General features: G+C 41.3%; 1 protein-coding gene across 2 annotated transcripts in view; it reads left to right on the plus strand.

Annotated features, from left to right (window-relative positions):
- Positions 1-20,852, plus strand: part of hmcn1 (hemicentin 1) — a 75,787-nt gene that overhangs the window by 25,182 nt on the left and 29,753 nt on the right. For both annotated transcript variants that reach the window (XM_086223240.1, XM_086223242.1), the window contains exons 10-31: positions 853-974; positions 3,489-3,758; positions 7,825-7,966; positions 8,156-8,283; positions 8,418-8,531; positions 8,724-8,882; positions 9,374-9,565; positions 9,648-9,743; positions 11,123-11,250; positions 11,343-11,487; positions 12,938-13,050; positions 14,426-14,585; positions 16,055-16,217; positions 16,518-16,645; positions 16,878-17,129; positions 17,500-17,595; positions 17,756-17,950; positions 18,046-18,176; positions 19,554-19,701; positions 19,821-19,947; positions 20,049-20,203; positions 20,511-20,789. In XM_086223240.1, coding sequence (XP_086079366.1) covers positions 853-974; positions 3,489-3,758; positions 7,825-7,966; positions 8,156-8,283; positions 8,418-8,531; positions 8,724-8,882; positions 9,374-9,565; positions 9,648-9,743; positions 11,123-11,250; positions 11,343-11,487; positions 12,938-13,050; positions 14,426-14,585; positions 16,055-16,217; positions 16,518-16,645; positions 16,878-17,129; positions 17,500-17,595; positions 17,756-17,950; positions 18,046-18,176; positions 19,554-19,701; positions 19,821-19,947; positions 20,049-20,203; positions 20,511-20,789 — 3,443 coding nt within the window. The remainder of the gene's footprint in view (positions 1-852; positions 975-3,488; positions 3,759-7,824; positions 7,967-8,155; positions 8,284-8,417; positions 8,532-8,723; positions 8,883-9,373; positions 9,566-9,647; positions 9,744-11,122; positions 11,251-11,342; positions 11,488-12,937; positions 13,051-14,425; positions 14,586-16,054; positions 16,218-16,517; positions 16,646-16,877; positions 17,130-17,499; positions 17,596-17,755; positions 17,951-18,045; positions 18,177-19,553; positions 19,702-19,820; positions 19,948-20,048; positions 20,204-20,510; positions 20,790-20,852) is intronic.

A 20,852-nucleotide genomic window follows, 5' to 3' on the forward strand; every position in this document is an offset into this window, starting at 1 on the left:
ACTTTGAACTTTGCACAATCAGAAAAAGACCAAAAATCTAATGAGGAAACAATATGCTGTAAAGTGCATTCTTCTGCCAAAATGGAGCAATTCAGCCAGTCATTGAACAAACTATAATTTCATGCATACCCCATTATCAGCCTGTCAAGAAATCCACTGACAGGGGTTTACAGTGCAGATACAAAATTCTTAGACAATTTAAACCACTTTAAAAGATTCATGCACAAATGGCAGCTCATAACTAGACATATGAGCTATATCAGTAATATAGTGGAACATGAAATGAGCTCCACAGATGGACTGTGCTGTCAGACAGAACTGAAGATGAAAGGTTTGGAACTTCCTTTCTCAACCGAAAGACACAAGTTTGACTATGCCTGAGAATTGATAGAAACGACCTCCATAGCCAATCGGATTACATCCATTCATCATTACCTTGGGACTGTCTTCTATGTGTTTTAAACTGTTTCAAGTTATCACATCTGCAAATATGAACAGAACTTTAATGAATCGCAGGCAAACGCAGCAAGAATAGTGCGATCAAAAACTTTGTCTAAGTCTGATAGATGAGTTCAAAGTGTAAAAAAAAATGCCATATCATGTTTTTAACTCTTTATTCTCCTTTAAAATACTTTCAACGTGATTTTCTCAATTCAAGGGATGTATTCGGTACGATACGACACAACACGACAATACGACACAAAACGTCATGATTCGATACGAAACATTTTGTTTGTTTTGGAGCTTTTATGTGGGCTCACTTTTGCTTTCGTCAAACTGCTTCAGTACGGTTTAAAACTGCAGAGGTAATGGCGTTGAACATTCCTTCCTCTCCTCGTCTTTTGATTCAAGGGAGTCTGACAGAGCGTCATGGGAGATAGCTCAGGTGACTCTGAAGGATGAGGGCTACTATGAGTGCGTCGCTATCAGCAGCGCTGGGACCGGACGTGCCCGTACCTTCCTGGATGTATCGGGTAAGCAGACATTTTAAGTCTTATTCATTCCGTCTCATTTACTTTTTACATGCAATTAATCCAGTAAAACCCATGGCAAAACCAGAGGTATATTTTCAACAATGTTGGGAACACTTATTGCAGAACATGTGGCGTAGTGCATGAAGAAACAGCTGTGCCGGCTTTCGTGACTGTAATACCGTTGTTTATATTAATGAACAGTGCATGTTGTGTTGCCCTCCATCTCTGAATGTAATGAGCCAGGGTTATCTGGCAAGAATGTGTAAGAGCTTTGAGGCTGGCTAACATTAGCCTGTCAACAAGTGTAATTGGATTGTGATGGATCTACTCGAAGGGTAAAGTGAGCAATTTAAAGTCTCATTGTCTTTAATGTCCTGTATCATGTATACACAACAACACTTAAAGGACACACACATATAGAGACACAAAATACCTTGAGTGAAACGGTGCAGCAAGATGAAATCACGCTCACTAGATTTACACACATTTACTTATGGATGGAGTTGGAATCCAAATACCAGTCAATGTGAGTTTAGATTTTATAGAGTTCAGGGTCTCTTGCTGTTGATCTCATGCAGAGACCCTGCATGATGGCAGAAGAGTTTTGGAAAATTTGACCTCAGCTTACAACATTTTGTAATCCACGCCTCAGTGCGGTCATGTCATGGGGTTTATGGTATGTTTTGTGTTCCTGCGTAGGGTGAGAGAGTACAAGTATAGACTGTGCTGTAGGTAAAGCAGTATAGTGAAGTCTGGCAGGCTTGCTGACATGTTCACTACAAAACCCTAAACACAAGTACTGACTGTTCAATGCAACGTTGATTTTTGAAATAAAAGTATTTCTTTGCATTTTAACCATCTGTAGGTTTTGGCCTTGTGCTCTTCACACAATCTTTTGGCAATACTGCATTTAAGAGCCCAAACTACTGCTGTTATTCTTCCCCACCGTGGTAATACTTTGACAGTAGTAATACTACCAATAATACTTATAGTTTCCACAAACAAAACATAGAGAAAATCTATCCAATACTTTTCTTGGATGACCTAACGATGATCATAATATTAAAACTATGAGCTCAAGCAAAAACAGAGGGACTATTATTTATATCTTCAGCTTTGCCACCAATCAAAACAAAAACACATTTTTTCCTATCCAGAAATCAGCTGTTGTGCATTTATTTTTCGATTTGAACCCCTTCCATTGTGGAATAGCACCACTTGAGTCCCAATGCAGTCACTAAAAGTCTCCTTGTGCGACCTTTGCTTTCTGAAATAGGGTCCTGCTTCGTGGAATTAACGTAGCTCGGTAGAAGGGAAGAAGTTGGAGTGAGAAGAAAAAAAGTGAGAGAAACACAAGAAGGGAAGAAGGATCTGTGTAGAACATGAGCATAACTCATCATTACTGTAACTCGCCCACTGTACTCAGGGTCCAAACACTCAAGCGGACTTAGTTTATCCAACTTCTTATGACATTTCTAAAATTAGGTGAAATTAATCATCCTCCACTTCAACTCCATTGTTTGTTCCTGGGCCAGTAATATTCTTAACTAGATGACAGACACTCACACTTGTACGCTCTCTTACTCACATAATACCCTCCCAGCTGCCAAATGTATGTCATCCTAATTCCGAGTAGCTCCAGCAGCATCCACATCCCTGCCAAAGCCTCCGCTACCTCTCCTCTCTCTCACCCTCCCTCGTTCCTTCCCACTCTCTTCCCCGTCCCACTGCACAGACGATACTCTGAGACTCACGGGGTTGGGATGGGAGAAAACACGGATAGAGGAATTTTAGATAATACTTCAAAATCTTTGATGCATATTCATGTTTGTTGAAATAAAATACATGAAATATCACATACCTCGGAGAAACATACATGCACATTTTATTTCTTCACTTTAATGCTGCTAATGGATCTTCTTTTACAATGATCGTGCCAAAAATGGTCTCTGTTCAGACTACTTAATTTTATCTTTTCAGACACAGGATGAGATAAAACTGTCAATTTCATGAGTGCACTTGAAGACTACATGCCTCTGCCAACTCAACTAAAGCCCACTTAAACAATGCCATTTTTTGCTTTATTAAATGGATCTGACCTAATATTGTTGGAATTCTACCTTTGACTATGCAACAACCCACTACCAAGTTTGAAAAATTTGCTCCATAGATTTTGCATGATGACAGACAAAGATTTAAAACGCAGTAAAAATATCACTCTGAATTGTTTATAATGGATAATCAAGAACAATTTGTTATATGAAGTGTGTTTTGGTTCTTTTTCCATCTCCATAACAATCTCACCAATGCTCATACTTTACTGTAGCAGTGAAAACCTTTGGAGTTTTCACAACTCAGACTCCAGTGTAAACGTTTGCATGTCTGCACACATACGAAAGTGTCAGTACTGTGAGAAAACAACCACTTGCTGTTAATTCCTATAAAGTTTAGCTTCCTTCATGATGTAAAACTCCCAAGAGCTGCCAACAACAACATTATGTTCTCCTCTTGCAGAGCCACCTCCCGCCATCACCATCAACGGCAACGTCACCGCCTCTCCTGGCTCCAACGCTGTCCTCACCTGCCATGTTGTCAGCACAGTCAGCTTTAACCTCACCTGGCTGAGAGGAGGCGTTGATGCCCGTCTGGAACCTCGTGTGCATGTCCTGACCAACCTCTCTCTGCAGGTGTCTGCTGTCACACCAGACCACTCAGGCTGGTACGAGTGTGCCGCTATAAATGAAGGAGGAGTGACAGCAGAGCGAGTCTACCTTCTTGTGCAAGGTAAGGAGTGTGTGTTTATAAATGCTTGTGCAATGTCAAGTTCTTGAAGTAGAAACATGTGTTTCCAGCAGCAGCAGCAGGAGCTATTTTGTTGCTGGTGTACGTGTGCGATTGTCTGTGGTGTGTTTGAAGGATTTTCCACTGTGATTTAGACCATGGGGGAATCGCAAATCTTGGCAAATACAACCTTCTTCCTAAACACATGATCGTCTCCCTAGTACTCCTGCCCTCCTTCCTTCTCCTGCTCTGTATAATTCATCCTAATGCTTTATTGGACATGTGAAAATTATTTATGCCTGACTCTCTGGCAGTGCTAAAGTAGAGTTTTCCATTTCTAGACAGCTCTTGTAGTCGTGTTCCTAACATTTCATTGACACTTCATCAGGAGTGTGTTATTGCACTGAAAGACAGAAACGCTGGCTATCTGGCGAGTACTACAGAGCATTGGCCAGGAAACGGTGCTATAATACAGCCACTTAAAGCTGTGATAAAAAAGAAAAAAACTGTTGTTGTTTTTTTACATAATCCAGTGTCTCGAAAACCAACACCCCTAATTCACTTTGCTATACGAGCATCAATCTTAGGAGTCAATTCAAAAGTCATATGCCGTTACAGTAAACTAAATGCATCAAGCAGGTCCTCATACTTGTGTTTCTGTCCTTTGACAGAAAAAATGTGCAAGTTAAGTTAAATTGGATTCTCTAAGTGGTGCATGTGTGAATGAGAGTGTGAATACACGTCTATCTCTTGATGTCAGTCCTGTGATTGACTCGCGACCTGTGCAGGGTGGACCCTGCCTCTCGCCCAAAGTGTATTGGTATTAGCATAGTGGTATAGCTATTGGTTGGATGTGTAAAAACGTAAGTTTTCTCTTGTGCTGATGAGGTAATGCGATCATAGTCATTGTTTTGTTTGCAAGTAAGCAGTTCACCTCAGCAATTTGGGGGTTGATTTTTAGGAAATTTGGTTGGATGATAGAGCTTGCGTTCAGAAGCCATCAGATAGATTTTGGAATTGATCTGAAACCGTACGGTAATATTTTCTTGATGGAGTTGAGTGCTCTCTGAGGGGTTGATTACTTTTGCCAAAGACGTTATCAGTTATCAGTTTTTTTATGCTGGTTTGTAAGGAAAGTATTTCAAAAACAGTTGGACAGATTTTGATTCCATTTTATTTTACTGAAAGATACAGTCATATCCTCATGGAGGTGTCCTGAATCATAAGACAAAGGAAATTAACCTATGAAGGAAATTCTGACAATTCTTGATCCTGGATCCAGGAGAGTTTTTCTAGGCCATTGATGGAACCAAGCGATTTGCAGCCATCAAGTATGCCAACAAGTTATGGATGAGGGAATGACTTCCTGATGAAATTTGACAGTCCAGTGGATATTTTTGAGAGACAGTGGCATTCAGTTCTAGGCCTGATCTGGTTTTGGATCAGCAATCCTGGAGCCCTATTTCTACTTTTTGTGCCAGTGTCTCAAAAACTAACTTGAAGATTTTCATCAATATTCCCAGGTTTATATGATATGATTAAAATTAAGAAGTGGTTAAATTTGAAATATGATTTGGACTTCATTCTGATTCCCAGATCCAAATCCGGTGTCCACATGCCCTCTTGGTAGAGCTGTGCATTCTCTGGGTGCTTTCTACTTAGCTTATGATTTAGATATTTTTGAAGAATGAGGAACATTCCTCCAGACTACTGTCCTGTCTACAGATGATTCAGAGCAGTCTTTATTCCATATTTTTGTTATCGTTGATGGAGTTTGCAGTGCACCTCATCTTTGTCTCCTTCGTCAAACAGCTGTCAGCAAGCCCTGGAGGTTTTGTAATTACCCCCTGGTCGGTCCCATCCTAGTCATTAGACACACTTTGAAGTGAGTCAGGTTGGACTTCTGACAACACTTTGACAGAATGGGTTCCAGTGTTACCTGACAAATTTAAAAATGCATCTTTTCTTTCTTGTCTGGCCTTCAATTATTTGATCATAAACTAGGGATTTTAATGAAAGTCTCGCCTGAGCAACTGCTGTTTTCCTCAGTTGTTGGAGACTTAAAGTGTATTAGCTGCAAAAATCAATCAAGAAGCCAAGCTGTCTCGTAGGGTCACTATGATCTGGTCATAATAAAAATTTGTCTACAAGCTTTGCTGTCCATGAACTCATAATTAACACTGCCTTAACTAAGACGTGACTTTAAGTTCTTTTTGAGTCATTCGTCTTTGATTTGGCTGTAATCAATCAAGCAGACTTTTTGCCATGTCTCATCTTTGGATCACCTGTCAGAAGAATTGTGTTTGTGAAGTGAAATACATTAATTTTTACATCCTAATTAAGACATCCTGAGCTCATATGCCAAGTTTCATATTAAGGTATTAGACGGTTGCTGAGATATTTCCTCATTTCCTATTTGAGGCTTTACCACTAATTTCCATTTGCTGAGTCGGTCAAAAATTTTGAATCCATCCGGTAATTTTCTGTGGTTTGAAGATGTTTTGTGTATGTATGTATGTCGAGGACGACGGGGGGAAAAAAAAAACTTGTGGCCTGTGCTTATTTAAAGAAATAAAAGTCTTCATAAAATCCAGTAAAGCAGAAATTGGCGTCATCAAATGCAGCTTCATCAGAATTGAAAATTGGACTGAAGGTTCAAAAGTTGTATCTTCAAACCCTTTGATTGTAATTCATTGAGAAACAGCCGAAGAAGAAAACCCAGGTGGAAACTGATGTGGCTTCTCTGCTCGGCCCTAAATACAAAAGAGAGCAACTAATTACCCGTTCAGCTGTTAAAACACAGCACATGCTGTTACAGAGAGCGGGTTAAGTTTTAGTGTGGACAGAAATCAGCCAATTTAGTGTAGATGCATAGATGGATAAAAGGAGAGTGGAAGGTAACAAGAGGCAAATGAAGCGGGGAACCGTCGAGAAGTAGAGGAACAGATAGAAGAGGGGGCAGTTTGAGAGTGAGTGAAGGCGGATGCGTGAAGGAGGAGGAAAGAAAGAGGGAGCAGGTGATGAAGGGTGTGTTAAAGACAGGCTTTTTCCTGACACATAACTGTTGATGCTGAGTCAGGACTGAAGAATGCATCTTCCGTCTCTTAGTTCCTGAACTCAAAGGTGTCCTGCCCCCTCCCTCAGGGCAGGCTGACCTTACAGGTTGACTAAGACAAGTGAGAGAAGAGCCTGGCTGGGCTGTAAACACTGACAGAGGGCTCTGCAGTTGTTGGACGCCCTTATTTTTGACCTTGTGGGTCAGTATACAGCCTCACGTGCCTTTAAAGTCAACACAATGGCAGGTTGGAGGTCAAGGTTGTAATCCATCAAAAGTGCTGCCTGTGAATGTAACAGCAGCATTTGAGAAACGAGCTGTATGTCTTCAGAAACATGACATCAGTGATGATTGAAGTTCTTAACCATGCATTCCTTCACATTTACTGTATGCGCGATGCCTTTTGAACTTTCCCCAGCTTTCAAAGACGCTGGCATGGAGAACATAAATGACAAATTCATTACTGACTAAAGTCCTCTCTGGCATCTTAGATGAACTGGATGTTTGTTGTTTAGGATTTGTGCCAGCCCATGTTAAGTCTCTATTGAGACTACATTTTCTCACACATTTTTTACAAGATGGAAAGTTCAGAGACTCTTGAGAAAACACACCCTGAAAGAGATGAGATACACATCATGAATCATTCGGAAAATCTCTACAGATTCCACAGCTTCTCCAGGTCTGCTTCCACTATCCCTCACTGTTTTACCATTAAGAGAGGAAATGAGAGTGAAAGATACACTGTGAAACATTATTACTTGTAGCAACAGTCATCACTCTTCCAATGACAGTAAAAATTTATGCTCTGTTACATCTTATGGCTAAACTGAAATTTTGGACGTAAGAAGAAAGAGCCACACCAGTTTCTGCAAATACGAACTTTGACTTTCCCTAAAGCTCGATTACTGACTGACTGAGTTTAGCCTTTTAGTCACTGCTTTTGTTAAATGACCATATGAATTAAATGTTAATTCGTTTATATGGTGATATTTTTCATCACACTTTTTCCTCCAGAGGTGCCCAGAGTGTCAGTGGAGCCTCGGAACCAGACCTTTGCAACAGGAGAGGAAGTCAGGATCAGATGCTCCGCCAGCGGCTACCCTCCACCTCGCCTGGTCTGGACCCACAACGACATGTTTATCATTGCATCAAACAGGTACATACAGGCATTTTCACCGTGAGAGATTTGATATTAGAAACATCTCATGGAAAAGATCTTATGTTGGGTTTTTAATCATCTGTGACTTCCATCTTTTGTCAGATGTATTTTGATGTATTTCGAGATAAATGAACCTTTTATGACAGGAGCTTTTTTTTAATCTCCTTTTTTATCTCCGGTGTTCAGACACAGAATGACACCTGATGGCTCCCTGTTTATAAGAAACGTGGAGAAAAAGGATGGAGGCGTGTATGGCTGCCTGGCCAGCAACGAGGCAGGAACTGACACAATGACCTCCACCCTTACCTATATTGGTGATTGTTACACACACACACACTCACACACACACACACACACACACACACACACACACACACACACACAGATTCTTACACATACCACTGTTCCATTCACACTCTCATTTAATGATCTCTCTCTGCTTCTGTAGAATCTCCTATGGTGACAGTGGCTTTGAGTGAGATTCTCATCGGCCTCGGAGAAACCACTGTGTTGGCCTGCTCTGCATCTGGAATCCCTCAGCCCGATATCTGGTGGTACAAAGGTAAAACCAGAAGCAGATGGAAGATGGATGCGTGCCTTTTCTGTTAAAATAGTGTGTGGGCACTACAACACATGGTTCAGTTGGAGAAAAGTAATTGAACGGAAAGATCGAGTAGTTTGTCCCGTGATATCCTGTGCAAATACAATGTTTTGCGCTGAATCCATAAATATTTATGTTGGTTCTAATTTGTAGGTGATGTCAAGCTGCATTCAACATCCTCGTTGAACATAGACCCCCTGGCAGGTACATTAACCATCAAGGATACCCAGAATGTTGATGCTGGAGACTACACCTGTGTAGCTGTCAACGCTGCTGGCACCTCATCAGGAAAGATTTCTCTTGATGTGGGAGGCAAGTTTTAAATGTTTTTCATGAGTGAACCAAATGGATGGAAGCTCTTGATTTTGAGCGTGAAGCCTTAAACCGTCAATGAAACTGCTGTTAAGGCTCACGCTACATTCTCGTGTGTGATGGCTGTAATGATACAAAGGCTGCTTTAGTCGTGTTGAAGAACAATTATTTTTGCTGGACCAAGAGCCAAACATGTCTGGTTTACATCTAATTTAGACTTGTGTTGAATATGCATGCTAGACCTGAACACTTGCATATGAACATTGTTTTACATCCAGAGTCTGTAAATCCACTGTGAAAAGGGCATTTGCATATATTTGCCGTTGTGTGAATACTCTGAATTCTTCTATACATCTGGTCCTAGAGTCAGTGGTGAAGTGGCCAAGTCTACATGATGGACAGCTTGATTGTTTATAAAATATGATACAGATGGATGCCTCCAGAATCTTTTTTTTTTCAACCCCTGCTATCATCAACCTTTACCAATGCAGCTGCACCGACGTTCACACGAGAGCCATCAGATGTAGCGGTGGACATCGGCTCCAACGTGACCCTACCGTGCCATGCCCAAGGATACCCTGAACCACAGGTCAGCTGGAGGAGACAGGATGGTTCTCTACTTTTCAACAAGCGCCAGGGACACAGCACCATCACACAGAGCAGAGGAGGTCTTCATATCACCAGTGAGTTTACTATTTCTGTACGTTTGTATATTGTACATATAACTAATGTGGTTAAGCTCTTAACGGTCTTTTTCCTTGTCAGACCTGTGGGTTGAGGATGAGGCAGTGTATGTCTGTGAAGCTCACAACCACTTTGGCAGGATCCAGACTCAGGCCAGCATCACTGTGACTGGACTGGGTGGGTACAACGCTGAACAGGTTATAAAGTGAAATGTCTTCCTCTCTTTCTGTTTGTCCCTCATACTCAAAATCTACTGGTGTAAGTTTTGAACGTTAAATAGTTTACATTGTTAATGTGTTGGACAGGGAGCCTACATGTTGTTGTTTATCTCTATATGACTGATTGATGGCGTGCAAGCAGAAAGAGAAGGACAGACATGTAGTTGAACTGCTCAAGTATTCCTCTCTCCTTTGAAATTCTTTTGCACTTCAAAGACAGACACACATGCTTGAATTCCTTTATTCTGAGTTTACAAGGATCACATCTCTTTCCCATGTCCAGTGCTTTTTTTTTTCAGTTGCAATACACATGTCAGTCTTTCTGTGTCTGTCTCAGTCTTGACATGTGAGTCTAAATTCATTAGCACATTTTAGTGGGTGTGTTTGGACACATGTGCCTTGTTAACAACTGTTTCCGTTTCACTGTTTCTCTACACTGGAAGCACTCTGAGACCTTATATATAGGCCAAAGGTTAGAAAGTGCAGACCCACCCAGATGACATATATTACTGCCCCACTGCCCCAGTCCCCTACTGACAGTGTTGTCTCATGAGACACTCACACACCCAGTGCAGAAGCACATGTACGGTAGTTTCTTTTGGAACAACACTGGAAGTAGAGAGCAGTAAAGCTGAGGTTTCCATAGCAATAATGTGTGTTTTTGTGTGTGAGTATGTATTCCCAGAGCAGTCATCACATTTTAGCAAACCACTCAGGCAAATATGATGTCTGAGTGTGTGTGTGTGTGTGTGTGTGTGTGTGTGTGTGTGTGTGTGTGTGTGTGTGTGTGTGTGTGATGTATATGTTTGCACATTTAGTGTTCACTTCTCGCAGCTGTGGAAATGTATACTGTTTAAACTGCGCTGTTTATATGTTAAATATATGGTTAAAAAAGAGTAAGGCCTCATTATGCTACTCTGTTACATTAATCATGTTTGCACAGTTATTCTGAAATGTTAGTCAGAATAATTTTGGAGCATGTTGGGAGAATTTTCTGCATTTTGTCAATCGAAATGTATCGAATTACAGAATGAAAATGCTGATTCTTCTCTGTATTATGAAAGGAAATAATCTAGAAATTGCTATTGCAGTCACAAGTACAGTATTTGTGTGAGGTAAAAAGTGGATTTCAGTAATTGTTTTTTTATCTTGACGTGTTTTTTTTGTTTTGTTTTTTTGGTCTGCGCACAGAACAGGTTGCTGCCCGCATACTGCGTTTCTCAACTGTATTAAAAAGCTCGACAGGATTTTAAAATTCCCTGCTGACATAAAAACACTTGAATATTCTCACCTGTTTTTGACACCAGCTTTGTATTATTGTTTCCATGACATCTGAAGTCTCACCTGCAATTGCGATGAGTCCGACTGTGCTCAGTGTGATAGAGGACCAGCAGGTGACTTTACCCTGTGTGCTGCTGGCTGGGAATCCACTGCCTGAGAGGCAATGGCTGCACAACTACGGCCTAGTAAGAACACAATTCTAAATCTTACATCTTTATGATGCTTTTTTTTTTTTTTTCAAATAAACATTTCAGCCTGTTACTTTACAATCTGACAGGTGACCTCAGATCAGTACGTGACCGTGAGGAAGGATGGTAGCCTGCACATTGAGAGAGTTCGTTTGGACGATGCAGGTGACTACACCTGCTTGGCTGAGAATGATGTTGGGGCCACGAACCATACAACCACTGTCAACGTCTATGGTAATGTACAAAATTGATATTAAAACAAAACATCTAAAGACATGTATGTGGATAATACACACTTAAAGATGCAAGAAAATAGTGTTTATATCAACTCAGACAGTACATGTTGTAACGGGGGAGATGCAACCCTGACAAAAACATTTTCAAAATAATTCTGCTTCTGACTGAAAAGCTCTCAACAGAGTGAGGCCTCCATGCCTAAGCATGTTCACCCATGGGGTCTTTTTTTCAACTGTATTATTCTGTTTTGTTTTCGGCGAAGTTGGTTGAAGGTTGCATCATGAGCCAAGGAAGAATCCAAAACATTTTGCTTGAAGTCAAGGATTCAAAAAATAAAAATAGTACCCTCAAACTCCATTCGTAAATGTATAATGGAAATACATCCTCTGGATCATTGATCCAAAATACAATCAAGATGATTTCTGAAAGCTGACGCATTCTTCTTTTACCCATTTCAAATGGACTCAAGCAATTTGATTGAAATTAGCCTTAGACATGTCCAGAAATACCATAATAGCTACACTACATCCTGCCAATGATTTCGAACAGTCTTCATGATCCAGGATCTACAACTTGAACCAGTTCAACTCTAAAAGTTGATCACTTGTTCCATGCAATGTTACGTATCTTTCTGCCAATTTTAATCAAAATCTGTCCATTACTTTTTACAACATCCTGCTAAGAACACAAACAAACAGACAGAAGTCGGTGATCACATTACCTCCGTATCGGAGGTAAATATCTGGTCTCCAAGAGGCCTGAGAACAATTCCTGTTAGCTCACTGGGAAGCTAATTGGTGCTGAACCCTTGTTAATGTCTCTAATTACATCTGAACTTTTACTGCTACAACAGACAAAATGTCTGCTTTTGTTTTATGGGATGTGAAATGCCTCTTTCTCTTTTAAGGCTCCTAAACTTATGAATAGGATTATATTTTAAGTTGTATTAAACCAGGAGCAGCTGAGGGTGATGGCAGAGTTTGGAGCACAGTTAGAGGAAAAAATGTGTTCTGCATTTATACCAAAGTCAGTCGTTGCCAGATTTTACCAACACAAACAGGAATTGCCCGTAGAATGTACGTAAGAGGCAGTAGCTCCCTGAAATTAGGTCAGTCCTGTTCACATGTACATTCACAGAACACTGGACATTTATGCACAATATGTAGGTCAGTTTGTAGGTGGATTAGTCGCAACCTAGAAATACTTAGCATAGAGACTACGTAGTATGAAACTACATAAAAAGACTGAACATAGGAAGAGCTTGAGTGCCAAAACTTCTGCATGTCATCATTTCTGCAAAGACAAAGGTTTTGACAAAACAAAAACAAGGCAGATAATGACAACCACTGCACAGGCTTTCTCCAGATGCTTCTGAGACACAGAAAACAAAAACAATGAATGTACGCAATACAATAATTGTCATAACTTTTCTGTTTTTGTTTCTCAGTGATTCCTTCCATTCAGCACGGCCCTCAGGTGTTCAGCACTATTGAAGGAACACCCATCTCTCTGCCCTGTCATGCTAGTGGAGTTCCCACACCTGAGATCACCTGGTCTAAGGTCTGTATTAGCATTAGCTCTCCAAGTATTGAGTGATCCAATTTAAGAGGCAGTGGTGGCCTTCAGAGGCAGTGGTTGAAGGTCTTTCAACTGCCTTGACTGAGAGAATAAATCTGGATGAAGAAAGTGATGAAGCAATACTTGCCCCTCCCACAGCTAAGGTGCCCTTGAGCAAGACTTTCAGTCCCAACTGCTCCAGTGGAGCTGCTCAGCACATCAAAATTTGGGTTGTACTGGTCAGCTTCCAGCTGTGAATGTGAAACTGTGAATGTGATCAGGGCGAACCTGCAAAAGAAAGAATTGTTATTGGTGAGTTTTGCCTGAATAAATAAAACGGCAGCCACAAAAAACAATGCTCTATGTGCAGTGGTGTTTTCCTTTTGTTTTGTTTTTAAAAAAAAGAGATTAAAGAGGAAACCGCATGAAATGAGGATGCTAGTGAAGTATACAGTAATAACCAAGGTTCTGGCCACATCTTGTCTAGTGAAAGACAAGACTCCACATTAAGCAATGTTTGGAAATCTCTTTTGGCAATATCATGCCATCCCACAACTAAACACAGATAAATCTCTTGACTCATAAATGGATCAGTGAATGCTGTTTTGCTGTTTGTGTAGTTCTGATGATCTCTGCTTGAAAGAATCCAGATGTGGGTTCGGTTTTTCTAATGGAACAGGTCCAGGTGTTGTTTTGTGTCAAAGGTCAGGTTGCTATATATATTTTTACAGCAATGCCTAATTCCTTGATAGGTTCTGGAAAGACACCATCACATGATAGGAAAAAGCTTGCGTGTCTGTTTGAGGGCGCATGTGTGTTCCTTATGTCTCGCTCCATTAAATCAACTCTACCTGTGTCCACTGGTTCATTAGGTGTGTGCGCTCCACATGCATTTTTGTGTGTCATATAAGCCAGTGAGCTTATGTGTGCTCTCTCTTTTCCATCTTTTACACTAGTTTTTCAGCGTTGTCATAGTGATGCTGTTACAGTGAACTGGCCTACAGGGACGCGTGAAACTCTACGTCCTCCACCAGCTGTTCGCATCTGATTTCGTCTCTGAGTTCTTTTTGCTTCTCTAACTTCAGTCAAATCAAATGTAAAAATCCAAAAAGACATTTCAGAGACAACTCTCATGCACACCTTAACGTGGTGTTTGGGCTCATTTCATTATTAGGGCCTGAGCCAGAAGGTACTTCTGGTATTACATTTGACGTTTGTTCAGTTGGTTTAACATTTATTTTATTGAAGGGTAGAGAATAAAACAAACATGCCCTCTGGTATTAACTCTCTCTTGGACACCATTTCATGTTTTATGAAAGGTGGGGTAATGAATTGAGCTCAGGCCTCTGCCCTTTACCCGCTGTGATCTGTTTTTTAGGGTGGAGAACTGCTGTACTTGGGTGGTCCAGCCTTCTCGTTGGATTCTGACGGCAGCCTGCTCATCACCTCACCCTCTGGAAATGAGACTGGAGAGTTCATCTGCACAGCTGCCAACGCTGCAGGCCACAGCTCGAGGATAGTTCAGCTCACGGTCTATGGTAAAGCCTATGCATAGACAGTTCCCTGGAGAAATATGAGAAAATTGAATGAAGCATCTAATATCAAACCATCATCAGTACACTAATCATGATTATTGTTTATAGCAGCAATTACCTGCTTCTGCCCCTCATTTTAGTTTACCTCGTGCAATAGGTTGTGCCTTCATATTTTTTCACAATGGCAAAACATTTAAAAATCTCAGACAATCAGATAGTTTTGATGTCTGAACTTTCTAAAACCAGCAACTCATATTCCCGTCCGCGTTCATGCCCACTTTCCATAGATATTGGTGAGGTCTGTGTAGGTGTGAAAATGGGCAGAGCCCTGAGTTCTCCGTTGTGTCACTTTCTCCACTGTTCTCACAGTTCTACATCCATTATTGTCCATGTTAACTGGGCGACGTCACTGGTTACCTCTGCAGTAACGGGGGCAGTGGGTTCTCATAAAGAGAAACGGATATGTGCCAACCTGTATTCCACTTGTTGGATTAACTGCTATGGCTAGATTTCAGCACACTTGTAAATGTGTCCATCTGAAGGCTGAATGCAGTATTTTATCGTTTGTAGCCTATTAATGCCACTGACAATTAAGCTTGCTGTATAGCTCCCATCACTCTCACCACCTTCTAACCTTCTAACCATCTCAACTTCCATTCACTGGACAGCTCCCCACAGAAATAAAACACATGTCTAACATGTCGAGCTTACTTACTGGATGGATAGATTTTCCTAGTCTTGGCTGTTTCTTCCAGTTTATTTTGGCCACATGAAAGAATGTCTCAAGCACAGTGATCAGAGGGGTGAAACCCACTGACGCGGTGACAGACTGTATGGTGTGGTGATTTCTCATTACTGCTGGACTCATATAGATCACCAAAATAACAATCCCACTCTTTAAACACAGATGTTCTTCCTCTGTGTGCATCAGATCACAACACCAAGTCACAGTTTAGTGAGCTCTGCCTTCTTTAATGATTTAAAATCCTCCGCCTGTTTCTCCCTTGTCTGTCTTCTGATTCATCTCCAGAAACTCTCTACCTCACCCACAATGAGATCAGCTTGTTTATTCCTGTAGAAATCTTTTTATAGCATTTCGTCAATGTCAACTAAATACTCCGCTCTGATGAATTTAAGCTTCTCCTTCTTCTTCTGTAAACACCCCGTAACACCCTAACAACACCAGTACAGAAGATGGAACCAAACAAACATGAATCCTTTCAATTACGCTGTCAGATACTGAAAATGACAAACTGACTGTGTCAGTGGCAAAAACACTTTCAGACATGAAATCTTGCCCCACAGGATTACATACTTATATTGCAACCACCATTTTAACAATAAATATTCAGGATAGAGCAGGGCCAAGGTGAGAAACTCATATTTTCTTTTGACTCACTGGTTAAATCTTTACAATTTACACATCATCACATCATCTGTATTTGCCTGTCCATCCATGTCTCTACGTTCAGTCCGTCCCAGGTCCAGTGGAAATGCAGGAGGCCCCTTTGTGCCATTGACCATGTCAGTGATTGAGGGTGACAATGCTATTTTGCCATGCGAGGTCCACAGTGTCCCCCCACCCACCATCAGCTGGGCCAAGGAGAGGCAGCTTATCTCTCCTTTCTCTCCGAGGTAAACACACAATCTAAACTGAATGATAATGCTGACAATCTCAAAACTACCTTATATAGTTCTGGGATATTAATTCGAGATGTTTAACCTGTAGGAGAAAATTGTTTTATTTCCCTAATAGAACACATCCTGTGCCTCTCAACTGTTGATTGCCTCGGGGGAAGTGTGAGTGGTTTTGCATTTGCAAGCTTCACTTCACAGTTGAGTTTTTTGCCGTGTGTGTGTGTGTGTGTGTGTGTGTGTGTGTGTGTGTGTGTGTGTGTGTGTGTGTGTGTGTGTGTGTGTGTGTGTGTGTCCTAGGCACACACAGCTTCCCTCGGGCTCAATGAAGATCTCACAGACCAGAGTGTCAGACAGTGGACTGTATGTGTGTGTTGCCACCAACATTGCTGGCAACCTGACACAAACCATTGAGCTTCAAGTTTTTGGTAGGTTGATTACAAACAACAACAATAGGGATTTTATACATATATATATTTGAACATAAGATAGATTTGTTGTGAGAGAAGTTTATGTGACATACGTTTTCCTCAGCTTCATAATCTTCACAAAAGAACACCACCTTTATGATTTTTTTGGTGTAAATGCAATTGCAAATAATCTCAAAGTAAAAATGGGACATGAGGTCTTTGAGTCAGTCATCTGATGTCTGGTCTGCAGTGCCCCCCAACATCCAGGCTGGCCCAAGGGTCATGAAAGTGCCCATTGGTCAACCCGTGGAGTTACCCTGTGTAGCACAGGGGTTCCCAGAACCCACCATCACTTGGACGAAGGATGGAAAGAAACACCCTGTGTCTTCTGACGGCAGTCTGGCACTGAGCTCCGTAAACCTGGGTGATGAGGGAACCTACACCTGCATAGCATCCAACACTGCAGGCAGAGACGAAGCTCAAGTTCAGCTTCTGGTGCAAGGTTGGTTTGAAAAAAGTCAGACTTCGTGGAAGGATCATTGTTTTATTGCGGGTATGTTGTCAAAGAGCTGGATTTATGTGAAACGTACACATATCATATGGGTATATTGCATTAATATGCTCTCTCTTACTGTTGTACATTATGATTTTAGAGTATGAGAAAACATTTAAGGCACCTGTAGTATATGAATTAGGCATCTATAGAATCGAACATTTTACACATGCTGAAGTAAGACACCCAGTACATTATGTGGAGCTCAGTTCTTTCGGCGAAGGACATACAGTACAACTCATGTCAAGATACATATTGAATCTGTCACGGTTGCTTTGCAGTGTGTATTATCATCAATCCTTTATATTGTATATTTCAGTGCCCCCCGTTGTCGAGGTACTAGAGCCCCCTTTCAATAGTCCCCTGCAGGAGAGAGTTGCCAACCAGCGAATTGCCTTCCCTTGCCCTGCCAAAGGTACTGCACCACCTGCTCCATTTACCCTGTTAAGGCTTCTAAGTATTGTGCTAAATAACCTCAAACCAATCTAAATCTAATTTATCAAGCACAGCACTGTTTTCTCCAAACAATCTCAATGCTGATGGTTCGCATTTCTCTACCTTCATCTCTGATCCAGGTCTTCCCAAGCCGGTGATTCGGTGGTTGCGTAATGGCCAGGAGCTGACAGGTAACGAACCAGGTGTGTCCATCCTGGAGGACGGTACACTGCTGATTCTGGCCTCTGTGTCCCCGCTGGACAACGGAGAGTATGTCTGTACTGCTGTCAATGATGCGGGATCCACTGAGAGGAAGTACCAGCTCAAAGTCAATGGTGACCAACTTGTTTAATGTGTCATTTGCTTGCGCTTCTTCCAGAATTGCAGCTGATAGCATCTTATGTAACAATCACATGTGATGTCTCCACAGTGCCCCCAGAGTTCCATGACATTGACACATCAGGCAACTTGTCCGTGGTCCTGAGTCAGCCCACCAACTTGGTGTGTGATGTCAAAGGGAGTCCTGCCCCTGTCATCACCTGGTACAAGGATGGGACCCCTGTAGGTGCAATCATTATATTGCTATAAAATGAGCAGTCTTTCTTTTTTTATTTTTAGTATTGTATTAGCATTTGGCAAATTTATAACCAGAGAGATTTAGGACCATCCTGCCCTGTAATATACATAACCTATACTTAAGCTGCGGTCTAATATGTTCGCTAAAATCCTCTTGGTGGATGATCATGTAAAAGAAAATTGTGGTGATCTTTCATTAATGGGAATGCTCATAAAGCTTGAACATTTCCCAAGAACACAAGCCTCAAACCACAATGAATCCTGTGTTTATGTGTGAGAGTAACCTAATAGCAGACCGGCCATTATGGCAGTAATGACAGAATGATTATAATAAATTGATCCAAGAGGAGAGTCAGCACACTCTTTGCTTTAACATTCCAGGTAGATGGTCGCTTTTTTCGTCATGCTATTGGCATCTGGGGATGGCAGTGTTGGTCTGCGGGTTCTTTTTTTCGCTCTACCTATTAGGCCCGGGCAAAAATAGCTTGACAGCTATTTGATGGATTGCAGTGAAATATTGTACAGCCCAGTAATGAATACTATGATTCTGGTGGTCTGCTAACATTTCCTGTAGCTCCACCAGGTGGTTGTCATTTATGATTTGCAGTGAATTCCCTAATTTCTCTGCATCCACTGGATGTGATAACAAACTATTTGTTACAGGTTGACATTTAAATCAGCTTATTGATGTACTAAATATACCCTCCTGTAGATCGACACATTGATTAATGTGATTGATTAATTGCAATAGAGTCTAGCGCCATTTTCAACTCACAAGAAGACACAGTCTAAAAGATTGAATTTGTGTCCAAGTCTCATTAAATATTGTGGTGCCGCAAAGGAGACGTCCTGCCCTCTCATCATATTCCACATACTTCAGAAAACATATTTAGTTCATACATATTCCCACAAAAATGACGCAATTAGCATTTTAACACTCCCACAATGTCAGTATAAGTAAATTTAATCCCAATTACATTTTTTTTTTACAAATAGTGCAGCCCTGCATGCCTGTTAGGGACTCAGCGCACCACGCAGCACAATCACTGCTGTGGAGCCTCGCAGAGCCGCTGCCTGTTTTTTTCATCACTTGGCTGCTGTAGCACCTTTTCCTGAGAGGCACAGATGGGAAAATCAGAGCGCTTACTTTAATCTGGTAATTATGAGCAATCTGAATCAAAATGCTCTGCACTGACTGCTCTAAATGTTTTTGGCTTCTTAAATGTTACTGTTTGTCTGAATAAGTTTTTGGCTCTCAAGCTCTACTTGAATTGTCTTTGGTCCATGATAACTGTCACACTCCATTTCCTAAATTACAACTTGTGTTGTTATTTTTGTTTTTTTGTGTGTGTTGATCAACAGGTGGTTGCTAGTAACAACCTCCAGATTCTTGATATGGGTAAAATCTTGAGATTACTGAAGGCTGCCATAGCAGACGCAGGCAGCTACACATGTAAAGCCATCAATATTGCCGGCAGCACAGAAAAAGCTTTCTTTGTGGACATTCTGGGTGAGTAAAGACAGTGAGATATCTTTGACAACATCTCTAGAATTTATATGTTTGTGGAGAGTGTAGACATAGAGAATCTTACCTTGATGTAAAAATCGTTTTCTCCCTTTGTGCCAAAGTCCCACCGACCATTTTCGGGTCAGACTCCTCCCGAGATGTCACTGCTGTCCTCAAACAGGAGGTCACCCTGGAGTGCAAGGTTGAAGGAGTGCCCTTTCCCACAATCCAGTGGTATAAGGACAGGAAGTTAGTACTCTCTAATAATGATCAATTTCAATTAAATAACAAGGTAAAAAATATCTCTCTTCAGCATTTGCCTTCCCTGTATTTATTCTGATTCTCTCTAGGTTGGTGTTTCTTGGCGATCCTAATCTGGAAGTCACTAACAGGGGTCAGATTTTGAGGATAAAAAGCGCCCGTCTGGGAGACCAGGCCAGATACCAGTGTAGTGTCACAAATACAGCTGGCAAACAGTCCAAGGACTTCAATCTCAGTGTATACGGTAAGTTTGGATTTTAAACAGATGAAGGCGCCGAAGGGTGTTCCTAATATTTTCCGTGAAATTTATTTGTATTAATAAAAATAGGAACCCTCTTCAGTGTTACCAGGCTCATTTGAACAGAACCACAAATTACCCCAGCTTCCAAAATGATCATTAAAATAGATCACACCTCTCTCAAATTATTCAATAAAAATTAGCATTTAAAACCCTCATCAAGGGAGGATTTATCGTTGAATTATACTGCTTTTTTTTATTAAGTGTACCTAATAAATTGGCACATTAGTTCACTTTTGTACTGTTGTGCCAGTCCCCCCCTCTATCAAAGGTGGAAACCTAACCACTGAGGTCACCGCCCTACTGGACACAGTGGTAACACTGGAGTGTGAGGCTCGTGGAGTGCCGCTCCCCATCATCACCTGGTACAGAAAAGGAGAAGCCATCCTGTCCAGTCGACAGGCTCAGTACATTGAGCGAGGCCATTACCTGAAGATCCCTCGGGTGCAGGCATCAGATGCTGGCCAGTACACCTGCAGGGTATCCAGTGTGGCTGGGAACGCTGAAAAGACCTATGACCTTGATGTGTACCGTAAGAATTTTACCCCTGACACCTGATATCTACACACATTTTCCCAGTTGAGGATTAAAAACT

Source organism: Aulostomus chinensis, chromosome 14, assembly GCF_037954235.1.
Source record: "Aulostomus chinensis isolate RoL2024-O1b breed Wild chromosome 14, RoL_Achi_v1.0, whole genome shotgun sequence".
Classification (NCBI taxonomy): domain Eukaryota; kingdom Metazoa; phylum Chordata; class Actinopteri; order Syngnathiformes; family Aulostomidae; genus Aulostomus; species Aulostomus chinensis.